At 44.3% G+C, this 15,272-nt stretch overlaps 3 protein-coding genes across 4 annotated transcripts in view; 1 reads left to right on the plus strand and 2 right to left on the minus strand.

The window, feature by feature from the left end:
* rasgrf2a (Ras protein-specific guanine nucleotide-releasing factor 2a) overlaps positions 1-302 on the minus strand; it is a 39,786-nt gene extending 39,484 nt beyond the window's left edge. Inside the window, exon 1 of the mRNA XM_037116631.1 lies at positions 58-302. The gene's annotated coding sequence lies outside the window, so the exon portion shown is untranslated. The remainder of the gene's footprint in view (positions 1-57) is intronic.
* ankrd34ba (ankyrin repeat domain 34Ba) overlaps positions 1-6,487 on the plus strand; it is a 9,163-nt gene extending 2,676 nt beyond the window's left edge. Inside the window, exon 2 of the mRNA XM_037116632.1 lies at positions 3,455-6,487. Within this exon, the coding sequence (XP_036972527.1) occupies positions 3,500-5,125 (1,626 nt within the window). The 5' untranslated portion in view covers positions 3,455-3,499 and the 3' untranslated portion in view covers positions 5,126-6,487. The remainder of the gene's footprint in view (positions 1-3,454) is intronic.
* On the minus strand, positions 6,264-14,661 carry oclna (occludin a). Of its 2 annotated transcripts, none has more exons than XM_037116633.1 (9): positions 14,515-14,661; positions 13,698-13,777; positions 12,169-12,832; positions 11,910-12,077; positions 9,274-9,404; positions 8,282-8,434; positions 8,005-8,176; positions 7,173-7,214; positions 6,264-7,068 (listed from the first exon to the last, which is right to left on the minus strand). In XM_037116633.1, exons 2-9 carry the CDS (start codon positions 13,745-13,747, stop codon positions 6,970-6,972), a joined length of 1,479 nt encoding a protein of 492 aa, XP_036972528.1. In that variant the 5' UTR covers positions 13,748-13,777; positions 14,515-14,661; the 3' UTR covers positions 6,264-6,969. The 2 variants fall into 2 exon arrangements, with proteins under 2 accessions (XP_036972528.1, XP_036972529.1); XM_037116634.1 differs by having other exon boundaries at positions 13,698-13,772; positions 14,515-14,582.
* Positions 14,662-15,272: the final 611 nt, after the last annotated feature.

Below are 15,272 nucleotides of genomic sequence, written 5' to 3' on the forward strand. Positions count from 1 at the left end.
AGTCTCTGCTTAAAGGAGCAGTTCACCCAAAACATTTAAATCCAGTTATCTACTCACCTTCACGATGACGGGAAGTCAGGTGAAGTTTCGTCATCCACAAAACATTTCTGGAGCTTCGCAGTAAAACAGATTTGATTTGAAAAGACTTAAATCTTGACCAGAACCGCTGAGCTAAAACCAGATCCGACCCAGCTGCAGACTGTGGAGGTGAAGCTGGTCAAGTTTAGTGATTCTGGTGTAAAAAAGGGCAGCAAAGGTCTGCACAGGTTCGAGACACAGCAGAAACAAACCGGAACTGAGAGAGAAAGAGAGCAAATATACTGAGTAGGAAGAGCTAACGAGAGACAGGTGACACTAATGAGGGCAGGACAGCCAATCAGAGAGGAGGAGAGCAGAGTTTTTTTTTTTTTTTTTCAAAATAAAACAGGAAACAAAGAGAGACGTCTGTCAAGTCTGACAACATAACCCTGATGATGTCATGATGATGTCACATAGATTTTCATCAGCTTTGTCCCGAAGGGTTCAAAAACAAAGATGTGACCGTGTTGCATTATGGGAAGTGTAGTAACAACATTCATGTGTGCGAAAAGGCTTTAAAATGAAAAGTTTATTCTGCCCTCTTGTGGTTAAACGTATTCCAGTCTAACTCAGTAAGCTGTGACGTCACTGGTGGGCGTGGTCAAACCTACCACAATCAAATTAAACCTGAAAAAGAGACGAGGAAGGATAAATCTGATGTTATTCTATATTTTCCTGAAACAAAAAATGTGTTAGTCCGTCTCGAGATACCTTCTGACTTCTGAATGATATATAATTATAATAATATTATATCACTCAGACTTGATTCAAAGGTGCTGGACTGACAGAAGAATGTAAAGCAGCGTATTGATTTATTACCATGTGGAAACTGGAGCATCGCTAATAGCAACAGGTGCTATAAATACATGCTGAATGATGTCGGGCGCTCGTCATCACGTGATTTCCATTGAATGAAGCAGAGTGAGAAAATAAACACACGTATGAACTAACATATAGACGTGATGCGTTTAGGTGAAAATACTCTTTACACAGTACAGTAACAGAGTTCAGGCTCTGACATGGACTCAGAGTATCAGAGTAAAAAGTCTCCCTCTGAAGGACATTTGTGCTCAAAGCTAACTGAAGCTCACGTCATATTAATAGAAAGACTATTAAAGTTAAAGGTGGAATCAGCAGGATTTTTGTCCCAGCTGCTCCTGAACGCACCACAAAGACAGTTGATTGTTGAGTCTCATTCCCAGGACGTCAAATAGACACATGTTGGGTTGGTAAAGCGTCCCGAGCAGCAACAAAGAGAGAAAATCAGAAACTCTCTGCAGATACGAGACACTAACACGCCTTTTCTCCACATTCCAGCCTCCCTCTCTGTCTGTTTACGGCTTCTTACGTCTTTTTACGACATCCATAATTCACCTCTGATGCATCAAACTAAAGTAACAAGCCTGTTTTGAAATTGTGAGGAGGAGAAAGTTCAGATATTTGTGTTCAGATGAGATGAGAAGTCAAAGAAATACCTGAAACATCGACTGAAGCACAGTAACAAAGTATGGGTATTTTACTTCCCACCTTTGTTTTTGTTCACAGCCTGATTTATGGAACGTAATAAACAGTTTTATCTGATTTATAGAGTGATAAAGACAAATCCAAGCTTCCCGCTGTAAGACCGTTTGACTCTGACATGTCGACAAAATGAAACACAGATTTTGAATTTGGCTTCATCCAAAGTTCAGATACCTGCTGTGAAAGATAAAGTAAATCAGTGCATTTATAATTTTACATTATAAGACACAAATTAAATGTCTTGTAATGAGATTAATTAGCTGGGGAAGTTTCATGGTGATATCTTGAAGTTCTGCAGCAGGTTTTCATGACGGTGTTGTTCTATTTGTGTCATTTCACATTAGACTCACTGATTGTTGTCATCATTCTATCGTCATATTGTATTTTTCAGTGCAGCTCGCAGCTTTTTCTGTCACACTGAACCCGTCTCATGATTCTTCAGCTTGTCATTTACTGTCATTACGGCTCCATTATGGCCGCCGCCGCCTCAGCAGCAGCAGCAGATGTTTACAGGCCTTTGCATACCGTTGCAACACAATATAACGTCTGTTCTGTTTTTTTTTTCTAGATGTAAAATCTCTGCCAGTGTTTCAGTTTCATGGGCTGTGACTCACACGGAAAAATGTTATGTTACTGTCTGAGACACTGCTAACCGCCACCTTATCTGCTCTAATAGAGAGAGGCAAGGACAAACAGTACAAAGGCTGATAGAAAGTGGCTGCCTCTGCTGGTGCTGCGGAGGACGAGCGAATGAAAAGAAAACCGCTGAATGGATCCTATATGCAAGCACAAAAAAGACAAGAGAGTTATATGTGCTGCTTTTCCCACACCTGAAACTACACGTTTTACATACGAGCAGATTAATTGGTGAAGAAGAAATAAAAAAGAAACAAGGAGCATATTTCTAATCTGAGAACAGAAACAGACATTTTGTGATTTTGTGCGTATGAGGCTGATGTAGAATGACGTACGAGCAGGAAATATTAAACTCCTGCGTCATAAATAAATATATCGACGAGTGAAGTAAAAGGAAGAGGGATGAGGTGGATAAACGGAGCGTGAGATCGAGCTTCTGTTTGGATTTGGGGACATCAACGACTGAACGAATCACAGCTTGGTTGGGGTTAGAAAAACGTCATGGTGTGGTTTATAATTCCTGTTTTGGTTGCCGTGATCAAGTGTCCTTAAAAAGAATCCAGTGGTGTGACTTGAACTGCGATGCTTCCACCTTACAGATGTTTGCTGGGACTCAGAACACAGTTTTTTATTGGCACAATCCCTAAATAAACATCTGGACGTCTGCTCACCGCGTAACATCCTTGCTACTTGCATGCTATGTCCTAACATTGCTAACAGAGGTCCTGTCCTTTGCAAGTCAGCTGAGAAAGACCATGAAATAATGGATACATAGCCAACATCACCAAGCACATGCTCGCCAGCGACCAGGCGCAACACAACCACGAATACATCCAAGTCAAAATGGCACAAACTAACTAATGTAGCCAAGTTAGCCAGTCCGGCTAAGCTAACTAAAATTTTGGCACCAAACCCTCAGCTAACTCGTCCTAGCTAGCTTCTGCCTCTAACACATCACAGGTTGTTCCTGAAGGAGTTCAGAACCTTTATTTGATTGGCCCTGTTTTCATTTGTAGCACCATCATCTTCATCATCATCATCATGTTGCTTCCCTCCAACCACAAGCCGAGCCAAGTAGAAAATTCCTACGTCACAAATCTAACACAGACATCCAACGACAAGCCACCGCAGGATGCTAGGATTGAGTAAACAAGAGAAAAAGGGAATGATCAAGTGTGTTTTTATTAAATTTACAAAGTCCTTCTGTTGTTTTCCACAGAAACCTGTCCTACTGAATCTCTAAAACCATCGGGGACCATCAGAGATGGAGGGCGAAGGCAGTAGTCCCGGGGTAGCGATGGATTCAGGTAACCCCTTGCTGAAAGCAGTATTCCTCCGTCGCCTGCGACTCACACGGCTTCTCCTGGAGGGCGGCTCCTACATCAACGAGAGCGACAGCCAAGGCCAGACTCCCCTGATGGTGGCCTGCAGGACCCAGCATATCGACGCCCAGAGCGCCAGCCGGGTCAAGCTGGTCCAGTTTCTCCTGGAGAAAGGAGCGGACCCCGACATCCAGGACAAGGAAGGCCGGTCTGCGCTGATGCACGCCTGTCGGGAACAGGCCGGTCCTGAGGTGGTGTCGCTGCTCCTGGCCAGCGGGGCGGACATCAGTCTGGAAGATCAGTCCGGGACATCGGCGCTGGTCTACGCGGTCATGGCCGGAGACTGGAAGGTTCTGAAGCTGATGCTCGACACATGCAAGGCTAAGGGGAAAGAGGTGATCATCATAACGACGGACAAATTCCCATGCGGAAAACTGCAAGCCAAGCAGTACCCCAGCATGCCTCCCCTTAGTCCTGTTGACCAGATGGACAAAACGGCATCAGCAGCTCCGGCATCACCCTCTGAAATCCAGCTCATCACTTCCCCCCAGTGCACCTCCTCTTCCTTGTGTCCCCCAAAGCCTGTCTTCTCCTTTAAAGATGCCCAGTCCGGCGGAGTGAGCTCCCATCCGTGTTCCCCGTCGCGGTTTCAGAGGTTCGGCCAACCGGCGGCGTGTGGACTTCAGCAGCCCCTCCTGAGGCTGAACTCTGAGCCCTGGCTAAAGGTCCCATCGTCTCTGCTCGTGCAGCATCCTCACGCCGGCTCACCTTCGGAAAACAACGGCAACCGAACTGAGGAGCTGCCGTTCAGAATCACCAAACTGGATGAAGACAGCACAAACTCAACTGACAGCTTCAAATGGTATGAAGGACGACTGGCAAGGGACAAAGGAATGGAAGGGAAGAATGAAAGTGCCAAACATGCAGGACAGAAGATGTCCTTACCGGGTCTCCAGTCACCCCACTCTGCCTCCCACCCTAACCTCCATTCTGTAAACCTTGGGACAGATTCAATCGCCTCCTCTTCCTCCTTTTCTGGCGGCAAAACTCTCAGCACTCCTCTTCACAGCATGGCCTCGTCGAGCCTCCACAGCATCATCCAGAGGCGCAAGCTTGGCGCAGACATCTACAACTCGGAGCCCCAGCTAGCTCTAGACATCCAGACTCTCCCCGAGGAGTCCCAGCAGACACCAAGAGACCCGACAGATGGCAAGAAGCTGGCTCCCTTACGCTGCTCCAGCACACTGGGCTCAAGGGAGTCGTCGTCGATGTCGGGCCCGAGCAGGAGGGTGCTGTATGGGTTTGAGCGCAGAGGTTCTGGGGCCTTCTTGTTGGACCACAGCTCCCAGGTCAGGCCGAGATCTCTGCCACCTCTGACCCTCAACTCCACCCACAACCCCGTCCTTAACGCTTATAACCTCGGCTCCAGCGCCGCCGGAAGTGGTTCTGAGCCCGGCCTCAAAGGTTTCCTTCCCTCCGCTCCTCCTGGGCATCCCAAAGAGCTGACGAGGAGGATGCTGCTGAGGAGACACTCCATCCAGACCGAGCAGCTCAAAACCACAGCTTGAAGTTCAGCCAGTGCACCGGCGTGTTTTCGTGTGAGACGTTTTGTTGTGTGATTTAGTGTCCGTGTCGTGAAGCCAAAGAGGATATTATCAGAAAAATAAAATGATCCATATTAAGGGTGTCGTGATTTCGACTCTAGACCGGAAAACGTTTGATCAAAACTGAAATGCGAGTCCATCGATGTGCGTCGATATAAATGTGCTATGAATCGTCGATCGTCGGTCGACTGAGGCTTAGCTTTGCTGCTAATTCTGCACAGCGTCTCCAAATCTCAGTCACAGCAGTTTAAAGTTCAGCGCGACGCCTCTTCTGCTACCACATCCGTGCTTGCGAGGGTCAAAGACAAACATATCCAAAAACAACGACCTCGGGATTCAAACTGGACACAGTATGTTTTTCTTCCAGCCTCGTCTGATCGCACGTGAGACGGTACAGCTAGCTTAGCTTTAGCCTGCAGCCACACTCACCCTGTGATGCATGAAGACGATCACCTGTCTGGTACGAAGATGTCGAGTTTATATTCTTTTCAGAGATCCTTTATTGATTTGTCTGTGAAGAGGACTCACTCCGGACAGATTTGAGAAAACTGAATTTCTGTCTTTTGTTGTCGACTGTTGACTGAATCGTCATCATCAGATCATTTCGAACTTGTTTACTCTGCAGAAGGCCAGCAGCGCTGTTGTTACGTCTGTCGTCAATCGTGACCTTAAAATCAAAACTCGACTCGTTGATCTGGAGAATCGCGACACCCCTGACACTTATCGATGTTAACGTACGAACTGTAGGTTTCCTCCTCTGCTTTAGTGTGCCGTCACTGTGCTCGTAGCTTCAGTCTGCAGCTTTTACGCACAACACTCCCTTAAAGCTGCTAAGAGATTTCAACATCTGACATATTGTGAATTGTCCCTTTTAAAGTCGCTACGTGCAGAATCTGACGGAGGCCCGCATGCAGCACCAGTTGTACCATCGCAGCAACATGCCCCTTAATTACGATTCTACACATAGCGGCTTTAATCAGCGGGGGTCGAGTCTTGAAATTGTTTTTTCACACACGCTATTTGCACAAGGAGTCTGAATTATATGTCTGTGAAAAGCCATTGTCAGCCACAACGCTTACTGTGTAAGAACGAGCGAGAAAACTGTTCAATAAATGAATTTATTATCATAAAAAGGCGTCACAGATCATTGTAAATGGTACATCGCTATGCATTAAACATGCATCATCGCTGCAAAGTGTTTTGTTTTGTTCAACCGTCGACAAAGAAGAAAACGCACCATAACACACATGTGAACTTACATCATTATGTTTAAAAAATAAAAACATCACAGTGTCCCACAGATATTTACATGTTTATATTAAAAAACAAAACAAAACAAGAATTAAAATACGGTAAAAATCTTGAGCATCGTGTTGAGTCATTGTACAAAGAGCTATTAATAAATCAGACCTGGGGTTACGGATCAATTTGTATTCACTCCACGATCGAGTGGCTTCGCTCCTCTACTCGATTATTTCAGACCACTTCAGGCAGAATAAATACATCCAGCGGTATCTATAGGAGGAGATGCTCATAACACAAAGAGGGCGTAAAAATACAGAGCAGAAGATTTGATTCTTGTGCCTCAAAAAACAACCTGTACAGCGTTTCACATCGGCTCAGGCCGCGAAAAAACCCTGGTCGAGTTGGATAAACGTCGGCGTAGCTCCGTCCTCCACCGTCTGTCGATGGCAGAAAAGCCTCGAAACATTTCCCCCTCAAAAAAATAAAAATAAAAAGGCGGCAAATCAGATTTAGTCCCTTCTGTCGCGTCTCCGACAGGCTGAAGATCCTCAGAGCGGTTCAGTTCAGTTCCGGCGGTCGAAGTCGCTGACCCGCTTCTTGATGTGGTTCAGTTTGGCCTTCAGATATTTACACCTGCGCTTCTTCATCTGATAATCTGGAGTCTGAGCGAAGGAAAAAAAAACACGTTATAATTACAAGTTGTAAACAATCAACAGGATGCAAGTTATTTTAAAAAAAAAGGTGTCGATCAATAAATCCCACGCACCTTTTTCATTTTCTTTATCTTGTTGTACTCGTCCAGAGCATCCTGTTAACGAGAGCGCCAACAATCATCAATAACAATTTAACATTTAACAATATGTTCGCCTTCTAAAGTGTGGTGGTGTGGTGTGACTCGTGGGCCAACTTTTGGCATTAGCATTAGCATTAGCATTAATTTGGACCCACTGAATCTTTATCTCCTCTCTTTTAGCTCCGTCTGCACCAACTCCTGAGGGAAATATCCGTCTCTCCAGCTGATAAATGCTCCCTGCTGCTGATTTAAACAAAGCTAACTATTATTATTGATCTCTGTCCATACGAACACACCTGGAAACACACGAGCTGTCACATGACCATTCACGTACGTACTCATATAAACAGGAAGCAAACGTCTACTGTGTGGTTTGGTTGCTCAGTTGCAGAAAGTACTATATTTTCACTACTGTTATTTACTTTTTAAGTAGCTTTATTACTTACTTTTAGTTCCTATTATATATGTAACACTTGCCAACAGGTAAGTTTACCAGAAAACAGGACAAAAACTATGAAGCAGTCATAGAATCCTTCTGGACATTGTCTCTCTTTCTCTGGCCTTTTTGTGGTTTTACTGACAGAAAAGCTTTAAGAGATGACAGGAAACGGGATGAGAGAGAAGGGAGCTGCAAACGGCCACAGGTCTCATTTTCCAGCTGAGCTCCTGGGGCTACGTTTTCAGAAAAACCCGACTACGTGTGGACAGAGACTGAGTTAACGCTTCAGGGGAACTACAGAGTTGGTGAACTGAACTGACGGACAGAAGTTAAAGTATCAAACCAGGACTAGCGACTGTCTCTCACCAGGTACTGCGGGCTGCCCTCCTGCAGGTCGTCCAGCTCGCGGTCCACGTCCGACAGGTTCTTGTTGATGGCGTCCAGCTCGGCCTGCAGGTCCTTGTACTCCTGGTGGTCGCGGTCAAACTCGCGCTTGAAGTCATTGCGCTGCTGCTCGTTGGTGATGGGCGGAAATTCACTGCAGCAGAAAACAATACGGGGGGAGAAAATTTGTATTAAGGAGGAATCTTCTTGGTTATCTGACTACTTCCTCCACGATGTGCGTCTTTAAATCTCTTCCTACCTGTCGAAGTCGTCGTCGTCCAGCTCGTCTCCTGACGAGTTGTAGTCGTCGTAGTCGTTTCTCCTCCTGGGTCTCCCGGCCGAGCTCAATTTATCGGAGCTTGAGCTGTAGGGACCTCCGTTCCTCAGTGGCAGGTTCTCCTCCACCGGAGGCCTGTGGGACGAGGAACAAACCAGAACCTGTTAAAGAACAGCTGACGATGACCGTAAATCGATTAGATCGCGTCTGAACATCCAACAAACTGCTGATGTCACATCTCTCTTCCTCTTCAGTAACTTTCTAAAGACTCATACGAGGAAGTAAACACGCTGATTTATGATCTCTCAGTTCACCTCTGATGAGCGAACAGGTCAGCAGTGACTTCCTGTTTTCTTTCAGAATACTTTGTTCCTTGAATCATCACAAAGGTATTTCACCCAGTTTCAGTGATGCAACAAAGTCTGGTCGCAGACGTCGTCGCTGAAACTGGCCGACCTGAACGTAACAACGTGACAAGATCCTGCAGAAACGCTCCGAGGATGTTTACCGAGTCTCCTCTTGCAGAAAAAAACTAAACTAAACATGAGAACAAGCTCGGGCGAGTCTGAAGAGACGAGTCTGAAGCTGTTCTGCACACTCGATTCTTACAAACATACATGATTATATGTGGAAACCTTCAGCTAGAAATGTGCTGTTTAAAGCTGCAACAGGACTTTTTTTTTCCAGATAAAAAGCCTCTAAACACACAACATAATGGAGCATTTAGCAGCTTAATAGCCAGATTTTTCCCTCAGGAGGTTGAAAAGAACACAAACAGAGCTGAAAGAGAGCGAATACTGGACTAATATTCATCAGGTGGACACGAACACAACTCTGAAATAATGATAATGTCGCTCTGCAACTGTTGGATGTGTAAATAAGCTAAAAACTTGTTTCTGCTTCAGCTAAGTGGATCAAGAGCTGCAGGTTTAACAAGAAAACGGTAAAAAGTTTCATCAAACATCTGAACTCACTGCGGGCTGTAGTCGTACGGAGGTTTGTCATAGTTGGTGCTCTCGTCGTCCAGGTGACTCCTGGAGCCTCTCAGCTTCTCGGGGTACTCCGCCATCGGGAGCGCTTCAGCGGGAACGGACACGTCGTTCACCTTTAAAGGAAACAAAGGGAAAAAGTCGCATATCAGCAACGTGAAACTAAAATGAGCTGGAGCCGCGACAATGACGATGAGACGATATTGTTATTTATCTGATCAGTTTCAGGTCGTCTGTTGAGAGGATGTGATGATCTTCTTTTACCAAATGTGATCGTAAGAAAACAATATTTGGCTTTTGGATTGTCGGTCGGACTAAACAAGAACTTTATAATTTCATCTCGGACAAAACACACTTTTCCTGACATTTGATGAACCAGATGCTCTCACTGTCATGTTATATTGATTAGTGCTCAACAGTTTTGCTCTTACGTCAAAGTCGTTTACGTTAGCATGCTAACCAGCTAGCCTCGGGCCTGACAGCCTCTCAGCAGTCTGAAGCTCCACTGGTAGTGTGGCTAGCTGCACAGCTAACCGAGCTAACAATACAGAGAGTACAGTTAGCAGCAGTTAGCAGTTACTCTGGGAATATGCTGCCATTATTTGTTGGGAGTATAAACGTATTAAAACGTATTGCACCTTTAAATGAACCTACAGCTAGTTTGATAATACATTTTATTTAGTTTCTTTCCTCCTATTGTGGGAGTAAACTGAATATCTTTGGGTTTTAGGAAGTTCCGATCACCAATTTTTGACATTTTATAAACCAAACAACAAGTCGATTAATTAAAGAAAGCACTTTGACATTAACATTGTTGCACAACAGAGATGTGATTCCTCTACAGATCACAGCTGCTGCACTCGAACTAAACAAACTCTCTGCAGTCTCACGTCGCTGCTGACCTGCTGACGAGCGACTCCCTCAGCACACACACTGGATCTCTCCCAGCTCTGGTATGATAAGCCTGCACGGACTTGTCGTTTTGAAAATATGTGACATAATTAAAGCTACACCCTGCTGCACAGCCCCCAAAACAACATGTATGTGCTGCAGAAGACTCAGCACTCTGAAACGGGTTCCCACAAGCTGCAGGGGAATAAACGAGTGTCGTGTTGCTCTGCGGTGTCGTGTGTCGGCTCGCTGCCGGGTCTGATGGTTCGCGGCACCGGTCCGACCTGTTCTCCCTCTTCGGGACTCTGCTGTGCTGAATGTCATCATGACTTCCAACTGCTAACAGAAATGACTCACCTACTCACCGCTACTCGTTCGGGTATGTCAGATGTGAGCTGTTGCGAAACACGTCTGGAAATAGCTTCAGTGATTCACCGTGAAATGTAAATACCAAGTTGTTTTTATTTTTATTATACGTCATGTCAGATAGAAACCGTCACCTGCGCTCACGCCACACCTTGAAACCGAGCGCACGAGGGGGAGGAGGAAGGATCTGGGTGCTGCACACTTCCCCTCCCCCGCCAATAAACAGGTGACAGCTGCTGAACCGGTCAAACCGCTTTCAGCTCAGTCAGACGGACACTTCACCTGAGACGAGCTTCAACATCAGCTGTGTCTGATTCCACCAGCATATAAAGAAACTGGCAACTACTGATGGTTGTATTTCAATTCATGGATTCGTTTTGTTGTTTTTTTGGTCAGAAAAATACGATATAGAGAGTGAAGCTTTTGTTTCTGAGATCGACAGGTGTGTCAGAGAAAACCAAAGGCTGATAAAATCAGAAAAAAAGTTTCGTTTCAGGTATTTAGACCTTCAAAACGTTGTTGTTGTCGTCATTAAAACTTAAATACGTTGGTAGAAGATGTGTTTCTCTTAAGTTCAGTGAATCATTGATTGCTGCTCAGGTACTTTGATTGACAGACCATCAATGTTTCTTCTATATTCTTATTTTCATTCAAGAATCGAGTTTTAGTCTCTGCTCCTTTTTTGATCATCAAACAAATGTGACAAATCTTTCTAAGTCAGACCTTCGTAATTTAATCATTTATTCTTTCAAATAACACGTCGTATAGTAAGTGATTATTAACACGATGATATCTTCAGGACATGTAACTCTAAAAACATGTGAAGTTTCAAACATTATAGTCGAGTTAGAGCAACTTCCTGTTTCAGGGGGCGGGACCTTCAACAAAAACTCGAGTTTTTAAATAACCATTAATCGCAAAAAGGAGTAATGATTGACAACATTTGAAGGTGATCGGGTTAAATCTGTAGAAGGAGTTCATTTAAGTGAAAGTGCACTAAATTCAAAATGGCTGACTGACGTGAGACTTAAAGCTGCTCATTAAAAGGAACAAAATAACACGCAGATGAATAATGAAGTCTATGAAATGTCCCGTCACAGTTTTCCAATTCCAAGGTAACGTCTACAAACAGCTGAGTCAACAGAAAGAATACTGATCGCCAAATAAGTCGAACTTTTCTGGTTCCGCCTTCTTAAATGTGAGGAGGAGGAAGTTTGTGACAGTAAGTTACGAATCTTTAGGGTGTTGGACTTGTTGGCTGAACAGAAGCAGCAGCGTGAAGACGTCACTGCGGCTCTCTGGGAAATCGTGTTTCTACCGAGTTATCACTAATTGATTTGTCTCTCGCCATCGCCGTCACTCACCCAGGCCTCGACGTCGTTCGGCGGCCCCATGTCGTCCACCACCTTCACTTTCTTCCACAGGATGTTGCTCTTGCCGTAGTTGTTGATTTTCTGGCGCGTCTTCAGGGCGAAGACAAGCATGATGATGAGAGCGGCGACCACCAGGAAGCCGAACACGATGGCGATGGCCTGGAACGAGACAGAATCTGCCGAGTTACACGCAGAACAACAGATTCAAATAAAGAAAGGAGAGAAATGAATTCTGAATCCGAACGTTCACCTCTTGCGGCTCCACGACACAGTAGTGGTACAGGTACTGGTTGACAAACATTCCTGAGGGCTGTGGCTGCTGGTACTGAGCGCACAGACCCGCGATCTGGCTGCCGTACATGGATCCGGACGACTGGGCCATGGGGTTCACCGCCACCAGGTACACTATGGTGGCTATCAGCATCAGCAGCGCGAGGATGGCGCAGATGATTATCACCGCCAGGTAGAACTTCCTGCTCTCTGATAGGCTCTGACGAGACACAACGATGATGAAGATGGCCAGGCCCGCGATGAAGGTGATGGCCGCCATGGCGATCATGAACCCTTTGCCTTTCCGCGGGTCATTGTAGTTCCCTCCGATTCCACCGTAGCCGTATCCAGCTCCATAGCTGCCACCAAAGCCGCCGCCGCCGCCGCCGTAGCCACCACCATAACCGCCACCGAAGCCTCCTTGGTACGTTCCTCCGTATCCTCCTCCGATGCCTCCAAAGCCGTCCATGGCGCCCTGAGAGTCCCAGGCCAGCGTGGAGGCGACGCAGGCGAATATGGCCACGCACATGACGATAACGATGATGGACATGAGCTTCAGGATGCCCGGCGGCGACGTCCAGCGGTAGAAGTGCTGGAACTCGTCATCTGGGTAATACGAGTAGGCCGGCTGAGGAGGGCCGTTACTGCGGAGCGAGGAACAAAGACGAGGAGAACGTTAAAAACAAGTCGCGCTTCCTTCTGCTTCCACGGTTAACGGGCGGGAAAACAAATACATCAACGACATCAACAAGTGGCTCAAATGGATTATTTACATTTAGACACAAAAAAAATGTGACGTTTTGTTTGTCAGAGTTTGGAATTAAATCAAAAATCTACTTTATTTTAGAAAATCTTAAACCTGAACATCCAGGCTAAAGCTAATCTAAAGTTAATGTGAAGATAATCTCAAGATAATGTAAAACTAATATAAAGCTAACGTAAAGATAATCTAAAGATAATCTGAAACTAATGTAAAGATAATCTGACGCAATGTAAAGCTAATGTAAAAATAATCTAAATCTAATATAAAGCTGATCCAACATAAAGATAATCAATCGAGGCTGAATGAAACTGATCCTCAGTCAAATAATCCAGGAAAGAAAATGTAAAATTAAGGAACTAAAATTCACACTTACATTTTCTTTGTTAATCCACACAAACTAGTTGAATTAATGTAGATTAATGCGGCACGATTAATTGCAAAACAATCAAAATCGCAGTTAGTTAACGAAACAAGTTAAACGTTGTAGCCGCAGCTTCTCTTCCAGATGTAAATAAAACATGTTTGTTGGCAGAACAACAAGAAAAAAAAGCCACATCATCGGGTTTTTACAGGTTTTCTTTAACGACAGTGAAACTCAGAAGTGAGATAAGGTCAGAAATGTTTCATGTCACAACATTTACACTGAACTCTCGTTTGGCTTTTCTTTGCTTCCATGAGCTGAGTGAATATCTGAAGCATGTTAAATATATTAAAACATTTATTCAGATTTATCGGAGGAGACTCACTATCCGTCGGGCTCGTAGGGAGGCGGACTCCCGTTGGGTCTGGAAGACATCGTGCTGCGTTCACTGACTTCACTTCTGCTCTGTGGACGAACATCACCAAGATTAATATCATTAGGACAGATTCACAGAATAAAATGTGTCTTAGAACAGAGCTGCAGATAATGATTAGCTTAATTACTGGTGAATGAGCTGATATATTTGTCTATAAAATGTCACAAAAGCTCATCAGAGTCTTTTAAAATGAACTTTAAAGGTGTTAAAATCAAAATATGTTCAGAAATGTAAAGTTTATAAAGACACAATGAACAGAAACGCAGCAGTTCCTCAAATTTAAGAAGGAACCAGAATGATTTTGTGGCATTTTAACTTCAAACTTACATAAGAAATGAACTGATTATAAATAACTTGTTGTTGATTGTGTATTTATCAACAAATCGATTAATCGTTTGAGCTTTATTTTGAAAATCCCACAACAACCATCATAAACCTGCGTGTCAGTCTCAGAACCGAAAGCTGGAAACTTAATTTACGCGTCAATAAAACCTTAAATGTTCCGGTTTCATCCTCATTAAGTGAACAAACAACATATTTAATCATCTGCTGCAGTTTCTTTCATATTATTCGAACTTTCTGACCCGGTTCGCCTTCAGTTCTTTGAGTCCAAACTGCAGCAGAGATGCTGCTCGCAGGATTCACTGATTAGAAACCGTGTCCACCGACACGCCTGTCCGTGTGGAGGCTTACAGGTGAGACAGTATCAAACACGACCGGACCACAGAGAGACAGAACCCTGTGGTTCTGAAGTGGGCTCACTCACCTGCTGCTGTCGGACTCCTCTCCGGTTCGGCTCCACCTCAAATGTTTCAACTGAAACTGCAGCCGCTGATAAAAACAGTCGGAGCCACACCCAGGTGAGTCCGCTCTCGGTCCGGTTAGCCCCGCCCCCCTCACTCTCACCTCACAGGTGTCGCATTACTTAACAACACCGGAAGTCCTCCAGAGGAGGAGCCTCGATGTGGTTCAGCCAATGAAAACACAGCACAGTGTCTGACGTCAGCGATAATAAATACATGAAATAAAACTGAAAATTACAAAAACACGATCAATAATCAATAATAATTAACAAATAATTATAATCTATTATTCAACTTAATATTTGTTTAACATCTGAAAAATACTTTTATTTAATTCTGGAGCTCAGAAAGTGACAAAAATGTAATAAAATGATATATGGAAGCCCGGAGGTGTCATTGTTCTCTCCCGCACAATAGTTAATTTGTCTTTGTATCTCAGAAATACTTTTATTGCTGAAGTACAGAGTCCTGGAAGGGTCAAAAATGTCCCAAAATATCCCACAAACAGTTATAATTCATTATTAAACTTAATATGTTTTCTTTTTTTAAATTTAAATAACTCTTTTATTGCCTTACGGAGGCCTGGAAGGGACAAAATGTAGTTAAAGCTCATCAGACAAGTCAAATTTATGGTGAATTCTTTTCTTAATAATACTGTTAATTAACTGTTATTATTATTTAATTGTTATATAGAGGCCGGGAGGTGGAGAAAATACTTATT

The sequence above is a fragment of the Acanthopagrus latus genome, chromosome 12, assembly GCF_904848185.1.
Source record: "Acanthopagrus latus isolate v.2019 chromosome 12, fAcaLat1.1, whole genome shotgun sequence".
NCBI lineage: Eukaryota > Metazoa > Chordata > Actinopteri > Spariformes > Sparidae > Acanthopagrus > Acanthopagrus latus.

What these genes read in the sequence shown, in the direction of transcription:
- oclna (XM_037116633.1), bottom strand. Translation starts at nt 13,747, where the DNA reads ATGTCTTCCAGACCCAACGGGAGTCCGCCTCCCTACGAGCCCGACGGA. An exon ending in GACGACGACGACTTCGACAG is followed by an intron (nt 8,177 to 8,281) that starts GTAGGAAGAGAT and finishes TTTCTGCTGCAG; the next exon opens with TGAATTTCCGCCCATCACCA. An exon ending in AGATAAAGAAAATGAAAAAG is followed by an intron (nt 7,069 to 7,172) that starts GTGCGTGGGATT and finishes TCCTTCGCTCAG; the next exon opens with ACTCCAGATTATCAGATGAA.